Source organism: Tachysurus vachellii, chromosome 2 (assembly GCF_030014155.1).
Source record: "Tachysurus vachellii isolate PV-2020 chromosome 2, HZAU_Pvac_v1, whole genome shotgun sequence".
NCBI lineage: Eukaryota > Metazoa > Chordata > Actinopteri > Siluriformes > Bagridae > Tachysurus > Tachysurus vachellii.
Window position 1 is genome coordinate 17,652,213 of NC_083461.1, and position 20,161 is coordinate 17,672,373.

The 20,161-nt window shown below is 39.0% G+C and overlaps 1 protein-coding gene and 1 long non-coding RNA gene across 9 annotated transcripts in view; one reads left to right on the forward strand and one right to left on the reverse strand.

Moving 5' to 3' along the window:
* The window catches only part of arhgap23b (Rho GTPase activating protein 23b), a 30,162-nt gene that overhangs the window by 4,673 nt on the left and 5,328 nt on the right, over positions 1-20,161 (reverse strand). For 2 of the 8 annotated variants that reach the window (XM_060861138.1, XM_060861116.1), the window contains exons 1-19: positions 17,940-18,196; positions 9,483-9,665; positions 8,027-8,051; positions 7,834-7,926; positions 7,652-7,730; positions 7,450-7,504; positions 5,878-7,171; positions 4,784-4,939; positions 4,015-4,126; positions 3,857-3,896; positions 3,627-3,764; positions 2,916-3,233; positions 2,705-2,766; positions 2,215-2,333; positions 1,991-2,109; positions 1,526-1,678; positions 1,373-1,451; positions 1,185-1,258; positions 969-1,058 (exon numbers count right to left, since the gene is read on the reverse strand). In XM_060861138.1, the coding sequence (XP_060717121.1) occupies positions 969-1,058; positions 1,185-1,258; positions 1,373-1,451; positions 1,526-1,678; positions 1,991-2,109; positions 2,215-2,333; positions 2,705-2,766; positions 2,916-3,233; positions 3,627-3,764; positions 3,857-3,896; positions 4,015-4,126; positions 4,784-4,939; positions 5,878-7,171; positions 7,450-7,504; positions 7,652-7,730; positions 7,834-7,926; positions 8,027-8,051; positions 9,483-9,665; positions 17,940-17,993 (3,243 nt within the window). In that variant the 5' untranslated portion in view covers positions 17,994-18,196. Of the gene's footprint in view, positions 1-968; positions 1,059-1,184; positions 1,259-1,372; positions 1,452-1,525; positions 1,679-1,990; positions 2,110-2,214; positions 2,334-2,704; positions 2,767-2,915; positions 3,234-3,626; positions 3,765-3,856; positions 3,897-4,014; positions 4,127-4,783; positions 4,940-5,877; positions 7,172-7,443; positions 7,505-7,651; positions 7,731-7,833; positions 7,927-8,026; positions 8,052-9,482; positions 9,666-17,939; positions 18,198-20,161 lie in introns of those variants that run through there. The other 6 variants (XM_060861097.1, XM_060861109.1, XM_060861122.1 and 3 more) reach the window with 6 other exon arrangements.
* LOC132839949 (uncharacterized) lies at positions 11,068-12,472 on the forward strand. The gene is made up of 3 exons (XR_009647781.1): positions 11,068-11,219; positions 11,640-11,754; positions 12,212-12,472. It is a non-coding gene; the product is annotated as an uncharacterized LOC132839949 (long non-coding RNA).

Below are 20,161 nucleotides of genomic sequence, written 5' to 3' on the forward strand. Positions count from 1 at the left end.
CTATATCCTACATGCTATCAGTAATGGAAGCTGGTCTACATTACTAAATATTAAAAATTTACTAAAATTATTCATTGTTGCATGCAGAAGCTAGACCATATGGCTGCGATTTGATTAATAAAATAAAATAAAATATTTTTGTGAACTCTTGTGTGGGCAGCTCATTAGCGTTACACTAGAGCTTCCTCTTCAAATGCTGAATGATCTGAAACTCAGCTAAATTTGCACTACTCTCCTGACAACATTGTCCTTTGAGAGCCTCTCCTGCCTGAGGCTGATGATGCTTCACTGCAGATTTATCCAGAAGCATATTGATGTACTGTACCGACTAGACAAGGCTACACACCATGACAACACAATCAGAGCATCCAGAATTTTGTATTGGGCCAGAACTCAGTTGGTCCATTAACATAAATAATTAGTTAGATTGATTGTTTATAATATGATAACCTTGTTATTGGCTAAATTAGTGTAATGAGTGAATTATCAGTCACCCGCTAACAATTCTGCTTCATTTTTATCATGAAATAAAAAAAAAAAAAGAAAAGAAAGAAAGAAAAAAAGCAAAAATATATAGCATTGTAAGTAAAATATGAAAAATGGAGACACCTGAAATTGGCAAGTTGCAGTATGACACATCCAGTCTTTTTGTTCTAACTAACAAACATTTTGAAACTATGAAACTACAGCCTACAAAAGTCAAGATCATGGATCATAATTTGAAATAAAGTGTACACAGTGTACAGAAACTGTGACTGTGTGATTTCAATAGGATTTTTTTGCATAATTCTCAATTAAATGGCCACTGGATGATTTTATTACTACTTCAATAAATGACGAAGAACCTGCTCTGTCTAATGTTGGAGATGGTCAGAGTCAAATTCCTAATTTAACGTTGTTACTCAACAAATAGTGACTCTAAATCGCATGGTTTATTTTGACTTGTATGATAATTGTTCACACCCCACCTTATTCTTCTCTGAGTGATCAGCTACTCGCTTAAGATGACTGATCAGAAATTTAAGTGTGTGGTAGCAATGATCAGGTAAGTCACGAATCTGTGAAAGAGACAAAGAAAACACAATAAGACAGCATTTCCAGGGTTGTAAACATTTTAAACATGCCCGTGAATATGGTTATTGCTGAAAGGTCTTCAGTGAAATAAAACATTTCTTACTACATACCAGTTTTCTCATTGTCTTCAAGCGTTCTCCAGCATCCTCTAACCGATTGGCGTAGATGAAATCATTGTATTTGTCTGAAAGCAGAGGGCAGCAGTGAGCAATGTACACACACAAACACACACACATCTACACACACTGAAGTAAGTGCTTAAATATGATTATATATGAATATATATGAATTCATTTACCATCAGTGAATAGAGGTTCTGGTAGCTTCCTAAAGAAAGACTTTAAGAGACTGCTGATTACATTCAGGTCCTGCCATCTCTGTGGGGAAATAACACATGTGAGACTTTCCTTTTCTCTGGCTTCCTCTGCATCTCTCTGTCTGTGTTTCTCACCTCTTCAGCAGTGTTGATCTCCATGCCCTTGTTGAGTTGGTCCTGTAGGGTAGACACCATGGCATTGTTGCCTGGTACTCTGTAGATCCCTGTATATTCCAAACCCATCTCTTCCACCAGGCTGCAGCAGGTCTCCACAATCAGAGGTACAAACTACAAAACAAAAATATATACAATAAACTTTATTGACAATGGCTGAAATATTTCCAACCCTAAATGTAACACTCATTTCAATTTGATCTTATTCATACGGCCTGTAAAGTGCTTTTTGTCAAAAGACATTGACACAAAGCAGCTTAAAATAAATCCTGATATAGTTCTAGATCCCTAATGAGTATACAAGAGGGAAAGTAGAATGGAAAAAACCCCTGGGACACAATAAAGGAGAAACATTGAGAGGGACCAGACTCAACAGGTCCGCTGACAATAATCAGAGCTGTGAAGCCATACAAAAACAAAAAATACCTTGTTATTGGCTCCCGAAAGGCAGTCCTCTAGTCTAACCCCAAAGGCCTTAGGTCCTGCTTTCTTTCCTTTTTTCATAATGTTGATGCTCCATGTTGCCTTAGGAGGGCTGCTCTCCTCTAAATAGATGGAGACAGAATGTTGTTAGGGACACATTTAACTAGTCACTTCATTGCTTTGCATGGAGGCATGCATTCTCTTTAGTAGGACCGTGTAGGATTAACCTTTGCTCTCTGTCTTTAAGGATCTAGTTGCTCCTGAGCTGCTGTCCGTCTTTGAGAGGAGAAAAGGTTGCATCATCCTGTGGACTCTGGGAGAAGTGTCTGGCTTAGTACCTGTTACACTGTTATGGGTGTCAGAAATACACAGTAATAAGACTTAATGTACATGACAGAAACTCACACTGTAAAATGTGCTGGATGATACATGAACATTGCAGTAGTCTTACATAAAACATAATCTATATCTGTACCATAAATTTCATTTGACCTATTTTTCTTATTAAAATATGTATTTCTGATTATATTAAAAATACCTTGTTTTGTTTTAATAGGATTTAAGTACAAAATATATTACTGTAAATACTGTCAGGTATGTAGGATAAGATCATTTAGGCACTCATATATATTATTTCTCTCATTCCCAACTGGAGTATAACCTTAAGTCATTATTTATTTCTATAGCACATTGTGGAGTTACACTATATCACTTTACCTTTGTTTCCTGTAATCATTTAGTTTCTTATTGATGAGGGCCTGTCTGGAAAACCCAAGCTCCTATGAAAAGATAAATAAGTCATTAAATAATACTTACTATTAATATATTACAAACAACTGAAAAAACATTACAGACTCTCATTGCTTTGGACATACTTTACGATATACTGTACATTAGCATAGAGGTGACCAATGCATGGCTGACTAACCTCGTTATCGGTCTTGCTGTTCTCGCGGATGATGCGGATCCAGCTCAACATGTCATCCCGGTCCTCTGCTTGCAGCAAGTACTCACAGAAGTCCTGTGTGGTTAGTCGTAGTGTGTGTTTCCGCTTCGTCTCACTGTAGGCTATGTCAATCAAGCAGCCACGAATACTGATGGGCTGCTCATCCTCGCCAGCACCACCATGGCCCAATGACCCTGCACCATGCAGCACTGCCTCACGCTTGTCCTTGTACATAAAGAGTGAATGGGAGCGTAGCACAGAGAAGACCCGTTTCCATGGTCGCATACCACCACCAACTTTCTGTATGGAAAAGACAGAATCATAAAAGTTTGTCTTTTTAAATGTGATTTCTGGCTTTTTTCACTTGGTGGCTATTTCAGCTGAATAGATTATATAAGGCTAAAATATACTCGCACTAACTTCTCTCAGGTTCCATTATTTTCATATGGAGCCCTATTCCCTATATATATTATATTATAAAATATATTAGATATATTTTCTTGTCTTGTTGATGTTATGGCTTTCAAACTGTATTCCCCTGACAATAAGACTTCTGTCTTCGGCGGTGGTTCCCTTGTAAATAAATACTAAATTCTGAGCTGTGTCAGTTAGCACACAATCTAATCTTGTTTGCTATGTTTGCACTATTTAGCTGAAATAACCATTCAATAGGGAGGAGTAAACGAGTCAGACCTTGCCCTTTTCTGTAAGGATCTGTTTGTAGTAAAGCCAGCCCTCTTTTCTTATATCCGTTAGTGTGATGTTGCCGATCTCAGAGGTGGAGTGGCGTTTAGACCGGGCTTCCTCTGCTGCTCGCAGACTCTCGAGGGACTGAAAAAAACAGATACCCACAATTATCCACTGGATAAACATATATTCTGGGCAAAAGAAACATATGTTGTGGAGGATATAGAAGGACTTACACCCTCTGTAAAAAAGCTTTTGACTCTTTTTGGTAATCTCCTGTAGGTGGAATATGAAATTATATGAGTTCAGAAATCAGACCGCAGGTAAATCTGAATAGACTATGCTTCTAAAACAATCCTTCTGCATAAGGAAAACATAAAGTGCAAACACTAACATAAACACACGGCCTTCATCTCTGAACGTGTTCAGACCCTCATCACAAGACTTGGAGCGCTCAGTTGTGATAGCCAGCAGATAGGAAGAGCGACGGCTGTTCTTGACAGTGCCTGTTCAACAGAAAGAAAACCAGAGGTAAAGTGTAATGTACATAAATATAAGAATTACAGATATGCACAATGCTCATGAGTAAAATACATCCAGCAAATGATTTTCAGAAAAAATCAAGCTGCATGTGTTTTTTATGGAATCACACACGTATCTAAATGCTAACAATTGCGACAGATATGTCTGGTAAATTTAACTTACCAGTCATTAGCAATATTTGCCAATGTTTAAATGAATGTCTGTTAAATTTGTACCCTGCAATGGCAAGCAATGTGAAATGGAGGAAACATATGATGGAAGTTAGAAAAGGAAATGAAAATAAAAAAACAGCAGATGGTGGATATAAATCATGACAGGAGAGAGACAGACATATGAGATTGACAGTAAGAGGAAACGCTCAGTTTGAAAAGGCAGTGTCAACAATACAGGTGGATCAGTGATGAAGACACAGACACTACTGACGTTCAGGACACAGATGGTCAAAATCGCTAACGGAAGATATAAAAAAGTGAAATGGTGAAAGGGAGACATGAAGCAGCAAGTTAGACGCTGTTAGTTTGACAGATGCAACGGATTTCATATAAAATTGCAGAGCTCAAATCACGATCACTGTTGGGACAGAGATAGTCAGACACAGTGTTAGTTGAGGAGACACTCACTGCAGTCTGTGACGAGGAGATGGGTGAGAGGGGAGGTAAGGGAGGGAGGGACAGGGCTACTGGACAGGGTAGGTGCTTGGCACAGGCTGCTGGACACCACAGAGGAGGCAGGCACGTGCTGGGCTAACAGGTCTACACTGGGGCTGGTGGGCTCATCTGTGAGGAAGGGTGAGAGTTATGGGTTAGGGTTAGGGCTGACCGGATTTAAGGATGTTGGGGTAAGGTATGCTGTGGAGTAAGACATCTACTAATTCTTACAACATTAACACATTACATACATAGCAATACATAGCTCAGATTTTCATTCATTATGTGAGGAACAACTGAAATTTAGTCGATTAATATCAGTTTTTTAATATGAATATCTTAGTCATAAGGTAATTGTAATCTCCTTTTGTAAATGATAATCTTATGTTATTGCCTCTAAATCCTCTAAAAGTGTACTAATAAATCAGCATTCATATAGAATTTTATTCTGAGATCCTAACCTTTAAGAGTCTTCTGAACTCACCTAATGCTCTGTTTATATGGTAGGTGTTACCTTATTCATCACTGAATATGTACCTTACATGTTGAGCACCCTGGAAGAGCAGCTGTGGTTGCAGAGCTCTTTATGTTCCTGTCTACAAACCTAAAATCATAGTTGCTTAAATTCAATCATATTCACAAAGCCTCCATCGATATGGGTTAGATATAATTATATCAGTATTTTAAATCCATAAAAGTGAGTCTTAGCTTGTTGGGATGGCTTTTCTGATGGCAAAGCTTACACTGAGGGTGGCAGCTACCTTATCATTGCTAATCACATGGCCATGCCCTTGCCTAAAACCCCTGCATTCAAGGAGATTTTTAATTCAAAATTTGTTTTGCTGACAACCACACAAAAAAGATCATATATTATGTATACAATTATTTGTTTACTTTAGAGAGTATCCAGTAGCTTACCATAGTCAGATACAATAGTCAGAAAACTGCATGTTAATTTTTCCCACACAAGATACAACAAGCAACCACTAGGAAAAACTGACAATTAAGCAAAAAGATGTAAAAATTGTTGAACAAGCAACTAGTGGGGACGATTCTCCTATACTGACCTATGAAGGGAATGGAAGCCAGGGAGTCCTGCTCCACAGGCAGGTGTTGAAGGTTACCATTAGACCGCGCAGGGGCCGAGGCAACAGGGGGTTCGAGTAGATCCACAGGCACAGAATAGTTTGGGTGGCGCATTGCATGGGAAATAAATTTTCCAGTTGAGGACTTTTGTCTAAGGACTACCTCTTGCATTTGTACTTGACCAGGCTCCTCCACTGCTGGCCCACTACCTGAGCTTTCCTTTGCAGAGTTCTGTGTCTCAGTAGTGGAAGACATGGACAGAGGGGATGAATCTCTGCCTGAAGAAGGTGCGCTATCAGGGGGGCTGGTTTTAGGTGTAGTAGTCCAGCTGAGGTGAGGCCCAGTGTAGGAAGAATCTCTAAAGGAGTGAGCCTGCTGCATGAGGTGGCCTGCTTTGCGACAGAAAGAGGGACTATAGCTGCGGTAGCCCACCATCTGGTCATCTACTGTCTGTGTGGGCAAACATCTTGGCTGGGATGACTGATAAGACTGAGATCCTGTCTGCTCCTGGGCATTGCTGGATCCACGGCCTGGCGGCGGCACATCTGCAAAGATTACTGCATGTTGATTGGCCAAGCACGGCTGCTTATCTATCCGGACTGAATTCTCATAGCGTGGTGAAACCAGAGCAGCTGCCTTGTCCAATTTCTCTAGCGAGTGCCCAGGACTCTTCTCGTACTCAGCACAAGCAGCCAGGAGATTTTCTGAGCAAGAGCGATTTGATTGCTGAGCCCCAGTCATACCCCATCTACCCATCCAAAAAGAGTCTATGTAAGGGGACTGGTTGACTCCCATGGCTGTTCCATAGTGGTAAAGGAGTGTATCTTGAGAGATGCTGCGGTGGTGGTGGGACATACATGGGCGCTCTGTTGTCTGATTGTGGTACCATTTAGCCAGGGCCTGGTGACACAGTTCACTCTGCGACAGTGGAAGACTGCCCTTTCTTGGGTGGGGCAGGGAGGCTGAGGTGATGGCTGCATTGTGGTTGGCAAAGTGAAAGTCCAGAGGGCTGATGGCTATGGTTGAGGAGCGTGCACGCTGGTTACGAAGTGCATGGTGGCTTGGGACATCTAAGCGGTGACCTATACCCCCAGTACTATCTCCCATGGTGCGGCTGTCTAAGAGACCAGCTGATCCACGCCTACAGTTCAGGTTGGAAGGTATTCCGGAGGTTTGTTTGCTGCGAGGGTAGCTGATTGGAGGAGGCTCTGGAAGGTTTTGAGCCCCTCCGGTGTATGGCTGATTCCCTTTCAGATAAGCATCGTGAGAGTATGCCTATATGAGTGGGAAAAATAGTAGCAGAATTATGCATTTATGAAAATATGAAACAATGGAGGCAAAAGGAGAAAAGGGGTAGAAAAAAGGCACTTTATTGCAGCACTATTATCATACAAGAAGGCTAACTATATAGTCACCAACATCTTATCTATCTCATGAAACAAAGATGGTAGCTCATCACTAATTGGCATGGTGAGTATAAATGAATGTGGTGGTTATTTGGGAGAGAAAAAAGGAGATTAGGAGAAACAGCAGAAAGTCATACTCACACTTACCAACTGGAGCACATCCTCATCTTTAGGCATAATGGAAAGCTCTAGCACGCTCTTACTACACAGGAAAAAACACAATTGAGAAATGAACACAAATACATTACTGAAGAATGTAAATTAGGCATCAAAATATATATCAGGCAAAGCACCAATTATCTTTGTTAACTTAATCCTTGCTATTTAAATCTCATACACATTCACCTACCTGTTTTGGATTAGTGATATAACCTGAGAATAGGTTTTCCCCAGAATACTCTCCCCATTCACTTTTACTAGTCGGTCTCCTACACAAAAAAAAACACATGAACACACAGACACACACTTAATACAAATAATGTAGTGCATCTTGTGTTTTAATTAATAAACAATAGCTTTAGTTTCTCCTACCTGTGCAGAGCCCAGCCTGGTGAGCAGGACCTGTTTCCTTCACACTCTTCACAAAAATAGTATCCATTGGCTCCAGGCAGCCCCTATGAGCCCCTAAAGAAAACAGAATAATCTAATTTAGAGGCACAACTAACACACTCATTTGAAATGCTATGTAGATTATAAAAATACTGTAATTACAGGTGAAACTAACCTTTTCCATTGCCATTCTCAACATCCTAAAAAAAAGACAAAGAGCCATAAGCTGTAATGTAATTTAATCTATGTAACACCAGAGGGAACCATTGTCCACTTGTCATAAACATAATCTAGAGTGCAGTTCATATTATTGACTAGACTAGCTAACAATAGCACTGTTTACACCCAACCACACTAATAATTACATGCACAAACACAGTCAAATACAAACAAGGTGCACAGGATAACAGCCAATCCCTTCATCTTCAGAACACAACACACAAAAGCTGAATGGTCAGTCTGGCTGGATCTGGCTGTGCGCAGGCTTTTGGGATTTGCTGACACAGCTCATTCCTGACACCCGCACAAAGGCAGCAGGCTTTAGAGTCAGAGAAGTAAGCGTCTGTCTGTCCTGAACCCTTCACTGCTACAGGAGTTGGGGACAAGAACGCCAGCTCACAGGGAGATTATGACTAAGGTATTTTCAGAAGATTAAACTGAACCCATAAACTGCCTAGTGATCTCACAACTGTCTGAAAGTCTGAACTTTGCAACTGCTGTGAGCGAGGTCAGGGGTTAGTGAATTATGTTATGGGAGTAGCAAGGGGATAGTAAAAAGGGCATAAGAATAATGAACCACTTTGTTTCATTGTATGACAGCTAGCTCCATTTCACTAATTTGAGTGTGTATATTTAGAATTACTGCACTCATTCCATTACATTCTGTGTATGCTACATAAATGTTACCATTCTAACAGCATTCCAGCTTAAACCCTTAGTACAGAAGATTTAGTGAAATCATCAGCTGACATGGCAAATGGCACACATTTCATGAGCATCTTTATTAAAATATGAAAGCTTGTCAGATGAAGGTGAAAAGTAAGAAGGGTAGCCAGTTTCACCAGATGCACCTTTAACAGAATGTACAAATAATTGTTAGCTAGCTAGCCAGCTATAGATGTGGCTTCTATGGGATCTATTTCCAGTTGCAGAGTAAAAAAGCCATACTGAGTCCAAAATATCAGTTACTCTATATTAATTTATCATTTTTATTTCAGTGGCTCAAGTGGTTAAGGCTCTGGGTTGTTGATAGGGGTTCAAGCCCTTGAGCAAAGTTCTTAACCCTCTCTGTTCCTGAGGTGCCAAACCATGGCTGACCCTCTGCTCTGACTTTCAAGAAATATAATTCAATTGTGCTGTAATGTAATGTGTTATAATAACGGCTTCTTATTCTTCTTTTTCTTTTTCTTCTTCTAATTTATAAAACTGCTGTATTAAAGGTATATCACAATAGCAATTGCACTTATAATTAATTTCCGAATATCCGGACTCTTGCTCAAGCAATATTGCTTACATTTTGTTCACATGATTTCTGTAACAGTCATGAATAGAGGGAGGCAGCGTGGCACTTTGTAGGATTGTACCTTCATACAAGGTACATATTCTTAATGGTGGACCTGTGCATGCATTACCTTTACAGAGGTGTGGAGGGCAGATTCTGGTGGGTACACTATGAAGTGGCGTAGTGTAAACCCAAAACCCTGAGAATTCTTCTGCAGAACCACTGTACGAGGGCCCTTCCATTGCATGCCTTCATTGGACACTGGACCTGCATTCTCATTGGACAACAGAACTCCATCTCTTGGCCCTTTAGCCTACAACACAGAAGCATAGAAAGAAGGCTATGAAGTGATGAACAGAAAAAAATCCCAAAGAGAGTATAATGAGCTGTATTAGTGATGAGCTATGGTATGTTCTGTCTGTAAGATGTTTGCATATATTTCGTTTAAGGTATGAAGATGACCTGAGCTTGTCTTGACCAAACATAAAATGTAATGTTAGCTTAGCTTTAGGGGTGGGTTTAAGAATACACTTAGGTGACAGTAATCTCCCCCACCCAGTTTGAGGGCACAAGATCAACCCCCTTCCTTTTCACACTTGAATGAGGAATGTCTCAGGAATGTCTATTTTAAACATTGATGCTATAATCAACCACCACATGGGATTTACCAACAATGGCATAGTTCAAAAGTAAATACAGTGGTTCCTGACGTGGAACAACGGGAGCATTAAAACATTACACACTCGCACGCATTCTCACTCTCACACAGACAAAAATGTAAAATGTATAAATAAAGGTCATTCTACATTATAGGTCAGGTATGGAACAAAATAGAGGCACTGGAACGAGGGCCCATTAAATTCCAAAAATACACCTCACTCAGAACAGGGCAGATGTATTTGGCAGATGGGCTGCTGATTTGGCCTATTCATAGTTTTCATAACAGATGTATTGGCTTAAGTTGCTAGAGCCAAGTTAAGTCTTGGGTGTACAAACTATTCTTGGTGGGGTCCGTACCGAAAAAAATGGCCACATGCCACAGGTTCTCTTGAATTATTAGGTTCTCAGAACTGCGTCTATGGAATCAGTGCTCTCATCAAATGCAAATGAATAAAAATGACATAAATTTAAATATATAATATTGGTGCTTTAGACTAGTTGACAAATGCTGATGTGCAATTTTGCATTTACATTATAGAGATTAGTTCTACATGGTAGAAAACTCCATAATTCACTAAACGTGTATTAGCTCGCAGTTCTTAAAATAAAAGTGTCAGGCAAATGTATATAGACTGGTAGTGGTAGATGTTTCCCATAAAGCTCACTCATCTTTCTCATGCAACCACCCCACTTCCTCTCCACATCAGCCCCCCTATCATTCCATCACCTCACATGCTGCACTGTGCCGCTCTGCCCGGAAAACAACAACAGGAAGTGGAAACATTGAAGCAGGAAGTGCTGTACCTCCCTTAGTTAGCCATTAATGGGATCCTTTACTCTCTAAAAATACGTCTGACTAATATGGAAAAACTCTCAGCTTTCTACTATACAGTAAGTCTTCTAAAAAGGCTTCCTAGAAGACTTGTCCTAACACTACCTTAACCCTTCTTTGTCTATTCTCTCTTTAGAACCTCTTCCTGCTCTAGTTTCTCAGAAATGTGTCACTGTCCCTGTAGTCTCATTAACCCCTATATATATAGAAAGATCTACCAAGATTTACTATCACTATACAAGGTGATAATATGTTGAAAAGGAGCCTGAAGGGATATAATAGTGCAGAATGTTGTGAAAAGCCTACATACTCGGGGTGTGATGCAGAGGCAACTGATGACACAGAGGCAGAAGAATGAGAAGGAATGAGAGTGAGGTAAGTGCTGAGTTTAAATGACTGGATTCCTTTCTGAATTCCACCTATCGGCATGTCACACTCAGGTGAGGATAAACATACACATGATCGCAAGATTCTGAGACACCACAACAATTGTACACGTGGACATAGTATCACATACTGTACACAAAATATGCAAACAGGGTTGGGAATCGACATCACATTGCACTGAACTATGGGTTTGTTCCACAATTTTAGGTTAGTTCTTTGTTAGCATGCTAAACACATCCTAACACACACACTTTTAAATTGTGGTCTAAAGACTTGTCATTTTTAAAAGAATGAAAGGGGTTGTATGCCTGTCAAGAGTAACAATCTTAATATTATTCTAAATCTCATTTTGTTTTTTCCTCAGCTAAATCTTAGCGTTTCTGACCTGTTTAATCCATTTTTCTTCAGGATACCCAATGACAGCCTGACAACGGCAGGATGATGTAGCATGTCATCCATGACTCACCCTTGCACATATTCACACAAATATATTCCACTCTACCAGTATATTTCCTCTCTACCAGTAAGTATTATCCCCCCAAGCAGCATCCCTTACATAAGGCACTAGAGGTGTAAACACAACCTCAACAGAGTAAAGCACTAAGACAAGCCAGTACAGACCCTACAGCTAAACAACACTCAGATCCAAAGTCAGAAATATCTGTCTGAACTAAAAGCACAGACTACTACAAACCAATAATATACATACCTAGGACAGTCTTAATTAGAATTACCACAAACTAAACATGTTGGTAAGTGAACATTGATGAAAATGTGAACACTTCTGCAACCATACTGTTTGGGCAATTAATAAATATATATGGAATTGAATAATATAGAATTGAAAATATAAAGTGCTATAATACAATAAAGTAAATTATTGACTATTATAACATGTAACAAAAACTTTCCTAATTCTAATGGATGAATAAAAATCTCTCTCAGACCACCAAAGTTATATCATCTCTTACCCAATGCAGATGCCAGTTCAGCATATTCCTCCTGGTGAACTGTACATGACTGCGTTGGACTTTTAAGTTTCTCAAAGCCGCCAGCCATATACAGCGAGGCTCAGGGTCACAGCAGTCCACCCCCACTGGGAACTCAAAGCACCATTCCTTACCAGCTGGAGCTGGAACCCCCGACACTGAGCGCCTCATAGCCCACATCCCCGCCTAATGTCACAACCACCACTTGACAAGACAGAGAAGGGTTAATGCTCCACTAGGGTCATGCCTAGAAACAGGTATATGCTCACTTTTTCTTGTACATGAGCATCTGCTTTCAAATATTATCTCCAAAACATCCTTAAATCTTTATAGGAGATGATCCTTTTCAGGCTGAATTATGGTAGTCTTGTCACACATCCATTTAGAAATCATAAAATAGCCCTCAGGTCTGGATTCCCTGGATTTCCCAACTGATCAGTGCCATGTAATTTTCTTTCCAGAACAACCCGATTTGTTTGTTTGTTTGATGATCTCCAATATTGTTATTTTGGATCTCCTGATTAAGTCTGTTTCTGAGCCTGTTCCTCACTTCAGACTTGTCTGGTTGTTATTTAATGCATTAACTTCTCTCTTTTGCAACCCTTCAAATTTTCCAGGCTTCAGTTTATGTGCATTTATAATTAATCAAAATATTTTAGTCAAAATAATATAGTCTTGTTAAGTCTTGCTATTGACATTTCTTGTCCTACGATGCAGCATGACATAGTCCATTCATCACCCTGGTAGGGTCTTCAGTAGTGCTTTTCACCCAGCTGTGTGATGTCCCATCCGATTATGTGTCCAATTGTAAAAAATTGCCAACATCCTCTTCTGCAAAAATCAGAAGGGCCTTGTTTACATAAAAATTCTTGTTTTCTTCATTATCCATTGATGTCCATAACTAGGCAGTGAACTGTGAGCTGCAAGTAAACACTATAGAGAGTCCATAAAGTGGAAGAACCTTCGATTTGGTCATGTACCTAAAGTCTCTGCTGGTCCTCTTACCCAGTATGCAGACCATATCCTCTTGCAGAGATATCCTTCAAGTCTTTCACATAATAGTGGTCCTCCTATTTGTCAGGCTGGCAGTGAAAACTGTCATTTAAGTGACTGTTTTTCATCCTTTTCTGCAGCCCCTCCTCTAACCCCATCCCTCTATCCCCTGTCTACCTTTCTGCTGTGCTGGTCTTTAAAGTGTACAGCTTAGTGCATCCTGCTGGTGGTGTGATGAGCTGCTATTTCCAATCTCTCTCTCTCTCTCTCTCTCTCTCTCTCTCTCTCTCTCTCTCTCTCTCTCTCTCTCTCTCTCTCTATCTCCTAACTCTGTATTTCTGTCACCTCATTTTAGACTCAGCGACCTGGCTGTCACTGCTAGATTCCTGATATAGTAGGATAAACGCACCCACTGTCTGAATTTAGAACTATGAGAAAGTCTCTGTTTAATTGTGTATACACATGCAAGAAAAAAAGTTCATCTAAATTTGTGAATGCAGCTCATAGTAACAGTGGTAGGAGTTGGTGACAAGTGGGTAATAGACCAGTTACCCTACTTTAACCCTAAACCTATAAAACATAACAATGGCAGGATGGAAGGGTTGAGGGATTACTCCAGTGGAAGAAAAGCATACACATAAACACAGACACACACACGCACACTCACACACACACACTATATATATATATATATATATATATTTATATGCCTATAATCAAAAGAGGGTGAGCAGGCAGTGTAGACAGAGAATACAGAGCCACTATACAAATATAACCATTGTGACAATACAGTCAGTGACAGAGAGGAACAATGGGACATGTGGGACCAATCCAATCAACACATGCACAGAAAAACATATCCTCACTTTCCTCACAGCTTAAATGAGGATTCTGTCTAATCTGTGGTTCATTATTAACATACTGCATGGTTTAAAAGGGAGTTTTTGTCATGAGTAACTTGAGGAGACAGTTGTGAGCAGTTACAGTATATGACCACTAAGGGACATTGGCACACAGTACTCATTGTACTGATCCTTTATTTCTCACTGGTATGTTCTCAGCTAGCAATTTGAAAGTTTGTGATTTCCTTATTATTGCACAGCCCTAATGTATATCCTTTCTTAATTGTATGTTGCTTTGGCTATACTCATCATACACTGTTACCCTGTTACTTAATAAAATAAAAATAAAAAATGATGCAAAATATTTACACGGAACTGTCTGCCTTCATCAATATAATATTTATTAAACATGTGGTTTCTTTACTGAGTAAAATATTCTAAAAAATATTCTACTAAAGTCAAATATAATAACCATACTATAATAACTCTCTGTGCCAAAGGCTTGTTATAGAAACAATTCACATGGTTGTGTAATGTGTAGTAATAATTGGCACCTTCTCCAGGCATCCTTCACACTCTTGTGAAAATACAAGTCTAAATGGCAGGAAAAATCTACAGTATATAACCATGCTGATATTTAACTGAGACCTCCTGCAAAAGCGCCTGATAACCGTAAATGGACAGGGGCTTTAATCATTATTAAATTAATGCTATCTTTCATAGGGTTGAGCTTATTGTCAGAAATTGACTATTACCACACAGCTTGATTTTTTTTACCTGTGCAGTGGCTGGAAATGACACAATGTCAATTCATCACATGTTGCATTCAACTTAATAACTTTAAATGAGCATTTCCACAGCTTTTGTATGCATGAAGAACTGAGTGTTACTATAAAAAGCAGGTGTAGTTGAGTTATACTATGTAATAATGCATTATTTACCCAATGGTCCTACATTCATACAGTATAACAAAAATGAGGCATCAGTATGGTGTCCCACTATAGAAAGCAGTAGCACACAGAGGAGGTTCCTTGGAGAGACACTGGCAGCATAGCACTATTTCATACACTTCCTCTAATAGCCCCTGTCTGGGCAGAGAATTTAACTCTCTGATTTGTCTCGACCAAGCGGTCTTTCTATCACCTCACTTTGAGCTCCTGTCAGTGTTCACATTAGGTCCCCTGAAATATATATAACTTACTGTTTCCATCCAGCTTAATTTAAAAAGAGAACCTGAACAGTTGCGCCTGACCTTTCACCTCTAACCTACGTGGGATGCTGCCCCTCCCCTGACACAGGAGCATGTCTCACCCTACACTGAGCCTGGCAGAGACAGAGGCTCATTGTCACCAGTGCATTTCAAAGACAAGACCAAGCCTGCCTTGTACCTCCTACTCTCAGATATGAGCAAAAAGGCCATTCCAAAGCCCACTCTCATTCTCTCTCTCTCTCTCTCTCTCTCTCTCTCTCTCTCTCTCTCACTCTCTATTTCACTTGCTGTTTTCTCTTGTAAAATATGCACGTCTGGGTCATCTTAATTTGCTCCCTGTCAATCCACACGCTCACAAGTATCTCCACTCTCCTGACAAGCTCTCTAAAAAAGGGTGAAAGGCCAGACACATTCAGAACTTTATCATAATGAGCTAAATACCCTGTTAGTCTGTCCTAAACATCAAGTAAATAGAGGTATGACAGGAAAACTAAAAAAACAGCTGATATAGTTTCACTTTAAAGTTCTGATAAAATTTTTATTTAATTCTATGAAGGTCATGATTGCACTCTTGTCAGAAAGTCAATGGCTCACTTCTGATGTCTACCTAAATAAGAGAGTAGTTCTGTTAAGCCTATAATCTCCCTGATACAGGGAAAGGGCATTCCTTGCTCAAACTGGGAAGCTCACAGGATTACCATCATTGTATAAAGAGTTTAACAAGCCGGAGACTATGTGCTGCCTCTGCATGGAAAGCACACACGTGCACAAACTATTACGGACAAATCACAGACAAGGGCAGGGGGTCAAGTTAATTATTGAGGAAAGTCTGCAATGTACACAGAGATAACCAGCAACTCAAGGCCTCAATCCCACGGGAGAAAAATCAGCCTTCTAAACTGAAAAAGTCGGTTAACACCTATTGTTAAACAAGCTAAAGCTGGTTCCTGCCTTATGGCTAAATGCTCTGTAATGCAGATGTCATTCAATCAGAGACATCAACAAAGATTATATAATATTCATTAGAATGTAGTGCTAAAACGGGAAGGATATGGTAAACTCTAGTCAGATGCTGCTGGGACATGCTGTTCTCAGTACCTTACACTATATTGAATTATAGAGACATAGACAAACCCTACTTTTAATTTCAAAGCATTGGTGTGTAGTGTTGCTGTTATCTGAATCATAAACATAAGAGAGGAAATAAGGCACTAAACCCAAGGTCCTTCCCAGTTTATTCAAGGATGTTTCCAGCCAGTTACTCACACTACAAAAGCAAATTATAGTCATTGTCTACTTAATGCCCTTCATCTATTATTCAGTTAGACATTATGATTAACTCTCATTAGCTCTCTTTAATACAATAATAATAATAATAATAATAATACATAATTTTTAATAATCTTTTTAATAGGACACTCAAGTCCAAAGAAATGTTTAAAATCATCTGAGTAGGTGTCAAGGTAAAAATATATGTTGTTCGTCAAATAGAGGCTATATTGTATAGTCAAACGTATGAAATACTACTTCTCTAAACTAAATGATGGATCTCTGGGCACTCCTTTGACCAATAAAACAGCAAAGATCACATCATTTAGCACATTTATCAGTACACAAAAGATGAAGAGAATTGAAAAAAGTAGCCTTTGAATGATTTTAAACCTAGCTCTTAGGTTTTCCAAAATTAGGACAGTGCAGGGCCTTAATCTGGTCTAAAATACACTTAGTGCAATCTCAACAAAGGCAATAAAAACAGCTGTCTAATGACACTGGGCTGAACTGCAACAAAGCTCTAACCACAGCTCTGCTAAAGAGAGTAGGGTTGCGGTCAGGATCCAGCCTTCCCATGCCTCTGAAGTAAACTTGCAGGGTCACGCCCACATGCAGTAAAAGTTTTCTAATCCACAAAAAGAAAGACAGTAAAAAAAAATTATAATAATCTAGGGTGCATCTGTGAAGTCTAAACACTGTTTTATTAGGCACTTTTTAACTTAGAATGGGTATGACAAAACCCAGACATGCTTGTACGTAAAAAAAAAAAAAGAGAGAGAGAAAAATAAACAAGTGGCAGTCTAATAGCGAGGGAAGAAACACAGACTTGGTTACACCCTCCTGGTTATCTAGTCATAAGCTCTATACAGCTTCATAACTCTGACTGTTGCAATACCTCATCCCACACATCCCACATGTGGTGGGTTTCTAAGGCAGTTCCAGTGCCTACTGCCTTAGTTTTAAAGTATGAAAAGGATGCAGCTGCCTTGAGCCTGTATAAACGCCACTGTACAGTACAGAACAATAAGCATTGACACATATCTCCTCCTCCTCTGTAGGGACTTCAGTGACAATGCGACAATGTCTCTTCTGTCTCCCTCTGTAACTCAACATACGTATGCAAATGTTCACCACCTTTGTATTTTTACTGTGACTTCTAGATGATGTAGATTATTTGCACAGTATTTTAACTACAGTTTAAATTCCTCTATCTGTACAAACTGAATATAGTATGTATATAGTGTATAGTATTATTTTATAGTATAATGCTAGTTTTGTTGTTGTTTTGGTTGTGGGCTGAAAAAAAACAATATGCAGCTGTATTACATGGATAGTCAGTCATATTCAACATTGTGTTAGAACACATAGAAACCTCAGGTTAAAGTGTATATGAAGAACTTACTTCACTTTGAGTGACGGGTGGTATTCCAACAAGGCAGAAGGCAACTCCATTCATGACATTTGTGGGAAACTGAACAAACTTACAGACTTATGGTTAATAACTATAAATATCTTCCTGTTTAGCATAAATGTAATTCACCTAAAATAATATTTTGTGTTATATTCCGAGACAACAGACTCCATATTCATCCCGTTTTTCTCCCGACTGGCCGTTATGTTAAATATGAACACACCAACCCTCATGAACACCACAGCAACAAACATCCAGCCCTGCACATCTCTCCCAAGGGGGGCGTGGTCATCTAAAGCGCGACTGCTTGTGTCAGCCAATTAGCTCTCAGAGTTAGATATTCGCGCGTGTGAAGGGCGGGGTTTGTGGGGCCCTGGGCAGGTGCATGAGTCCATTTACACTCCATGGAGCATGTTATTATTGTAGTCTATTTCTGAATGGAACAATTCTCAAAATAGCACTGCTCAGAAAGAAGAGGAAAAACAGAGATTCACAAATATTCATCTTAAGAAGTTATGCTGAGATACCAAAAAAGATGCACATGGAAGTGCATAGAATATAGAAAAATTATTATGAAAGCTGATGTTGCTTATGGTGTTGTTCACACAATCTCAGGGGAAAAAAGTGTACTAAACTGTATCATCATTTTAAATAGAGCAACTTTTAAAATAACACTTCTGAAACACAACAAAAAAGCAAGTGCAATACAAAATGTGAATCTTAATGTGCATGCTAATTTTAAGCCACCAAAAATCTGTTTTGGGGATGAAAAGAAACAAATAAATGCTAAAGATGCAAATCTATGTGTATTGACCCTAAAATACCCATTTCAGTGGCCTTTCAGTCAGGGACAATTTACCAGTTGCTGCTGGAGCTCAGAAAAACAGCAGGTGGGCATTGTGCACAAATGAATAATACAGTGCCCATGACCTACTGATTAACCCCAGACACTTACACACACATACACACATATACACACATGCCTTTTATACAGAACGCTGAATCTATTATACACAAGCACTGCCTAGTACACAACCACACAATTAAACAAATGTCCCAAAGATACATATACACATTTCAATACATGTCTATAGACCACAAAGAACCAGGCAAAAACCTAAAATGCCTGCTCAAGTTCTTTCACCCTTTCACTTAGGAAAATAAGTTTTTTTTTTGTAGTGCTTAGACCAAATAATAAGGATTAAAAATGTAAATGATAGTAATAAGAATAAGAATAAGAATAAGAATTGGTTTCTTACTATTTCTTTACTATTTTTGACAAAACACACACACAAACAGAAAAATGCTAATTTTTGTGAACAAAATGTGAAAAAAAAAAGTCAAGGTTAAATGGATAAATGGACAAAAAGGAAGTGAAGGAGATTCCTTGTCCTTTCTGTATGACTATGTGTCAGCCACTTCCGTTCTTTGGACCACAGCAGCGTCATTGTGGCCTGAGGCTGGAAGATACTGCTAAGTGAAGCGAGACACCATTTTAAAGTTGACATTAGGTGACATCCTCCCAAGGGCAAAATGCACACACGAACGCAGTAATATATTACATAATAAACGCTGCATGCAATGACATCAGGGGAAAGAAGGGGTGTTTAAACACATTAATGTTTACTAGAGTGTGTGCATTTAGATGTGTCCCTTGCTGATTTTTATGAACTCACATTACACATGATTCATGAAATGTCAAAAATACAATACATGCCTTTAGTCTCTATATCAGACAACTTATCAATGTGGAATAAAAAGATTTTTTGCGACAAGCTTAACCAGAAGAGGTCAGCATTGAATAGAAACTAAAAAAAAATTCTCCCATTTATCTAAATCAATGTCCTGACTAATAATTCATAAATAATATTTACATGTAAATATTAAGAACAAAATGAAACATATTTCAAATGCTGATGTTAGTCTCTATGGTTCAACCAGAAAACTCAATGGCTCAAATATGATATTTATGTGTGTTAAAGTAGTTAATTATTTAATATATTTGTATGTTACACCTAAATGTGACTAAACGTTTAATGTTGGGGCAAGAGTTTTTTATGTTTCCCTCTTAGCCATGTCCTCATGTCAATTACTATAGCTAGAAAATCAGTCAGAGGAACACTAAAAACTGTATTAAGCTTCATAATTGCATGAGCAGGCCCTCCTAAAATGTGTAAGAATTATTCTAACACTCTTTCATCCCACAAGGATGG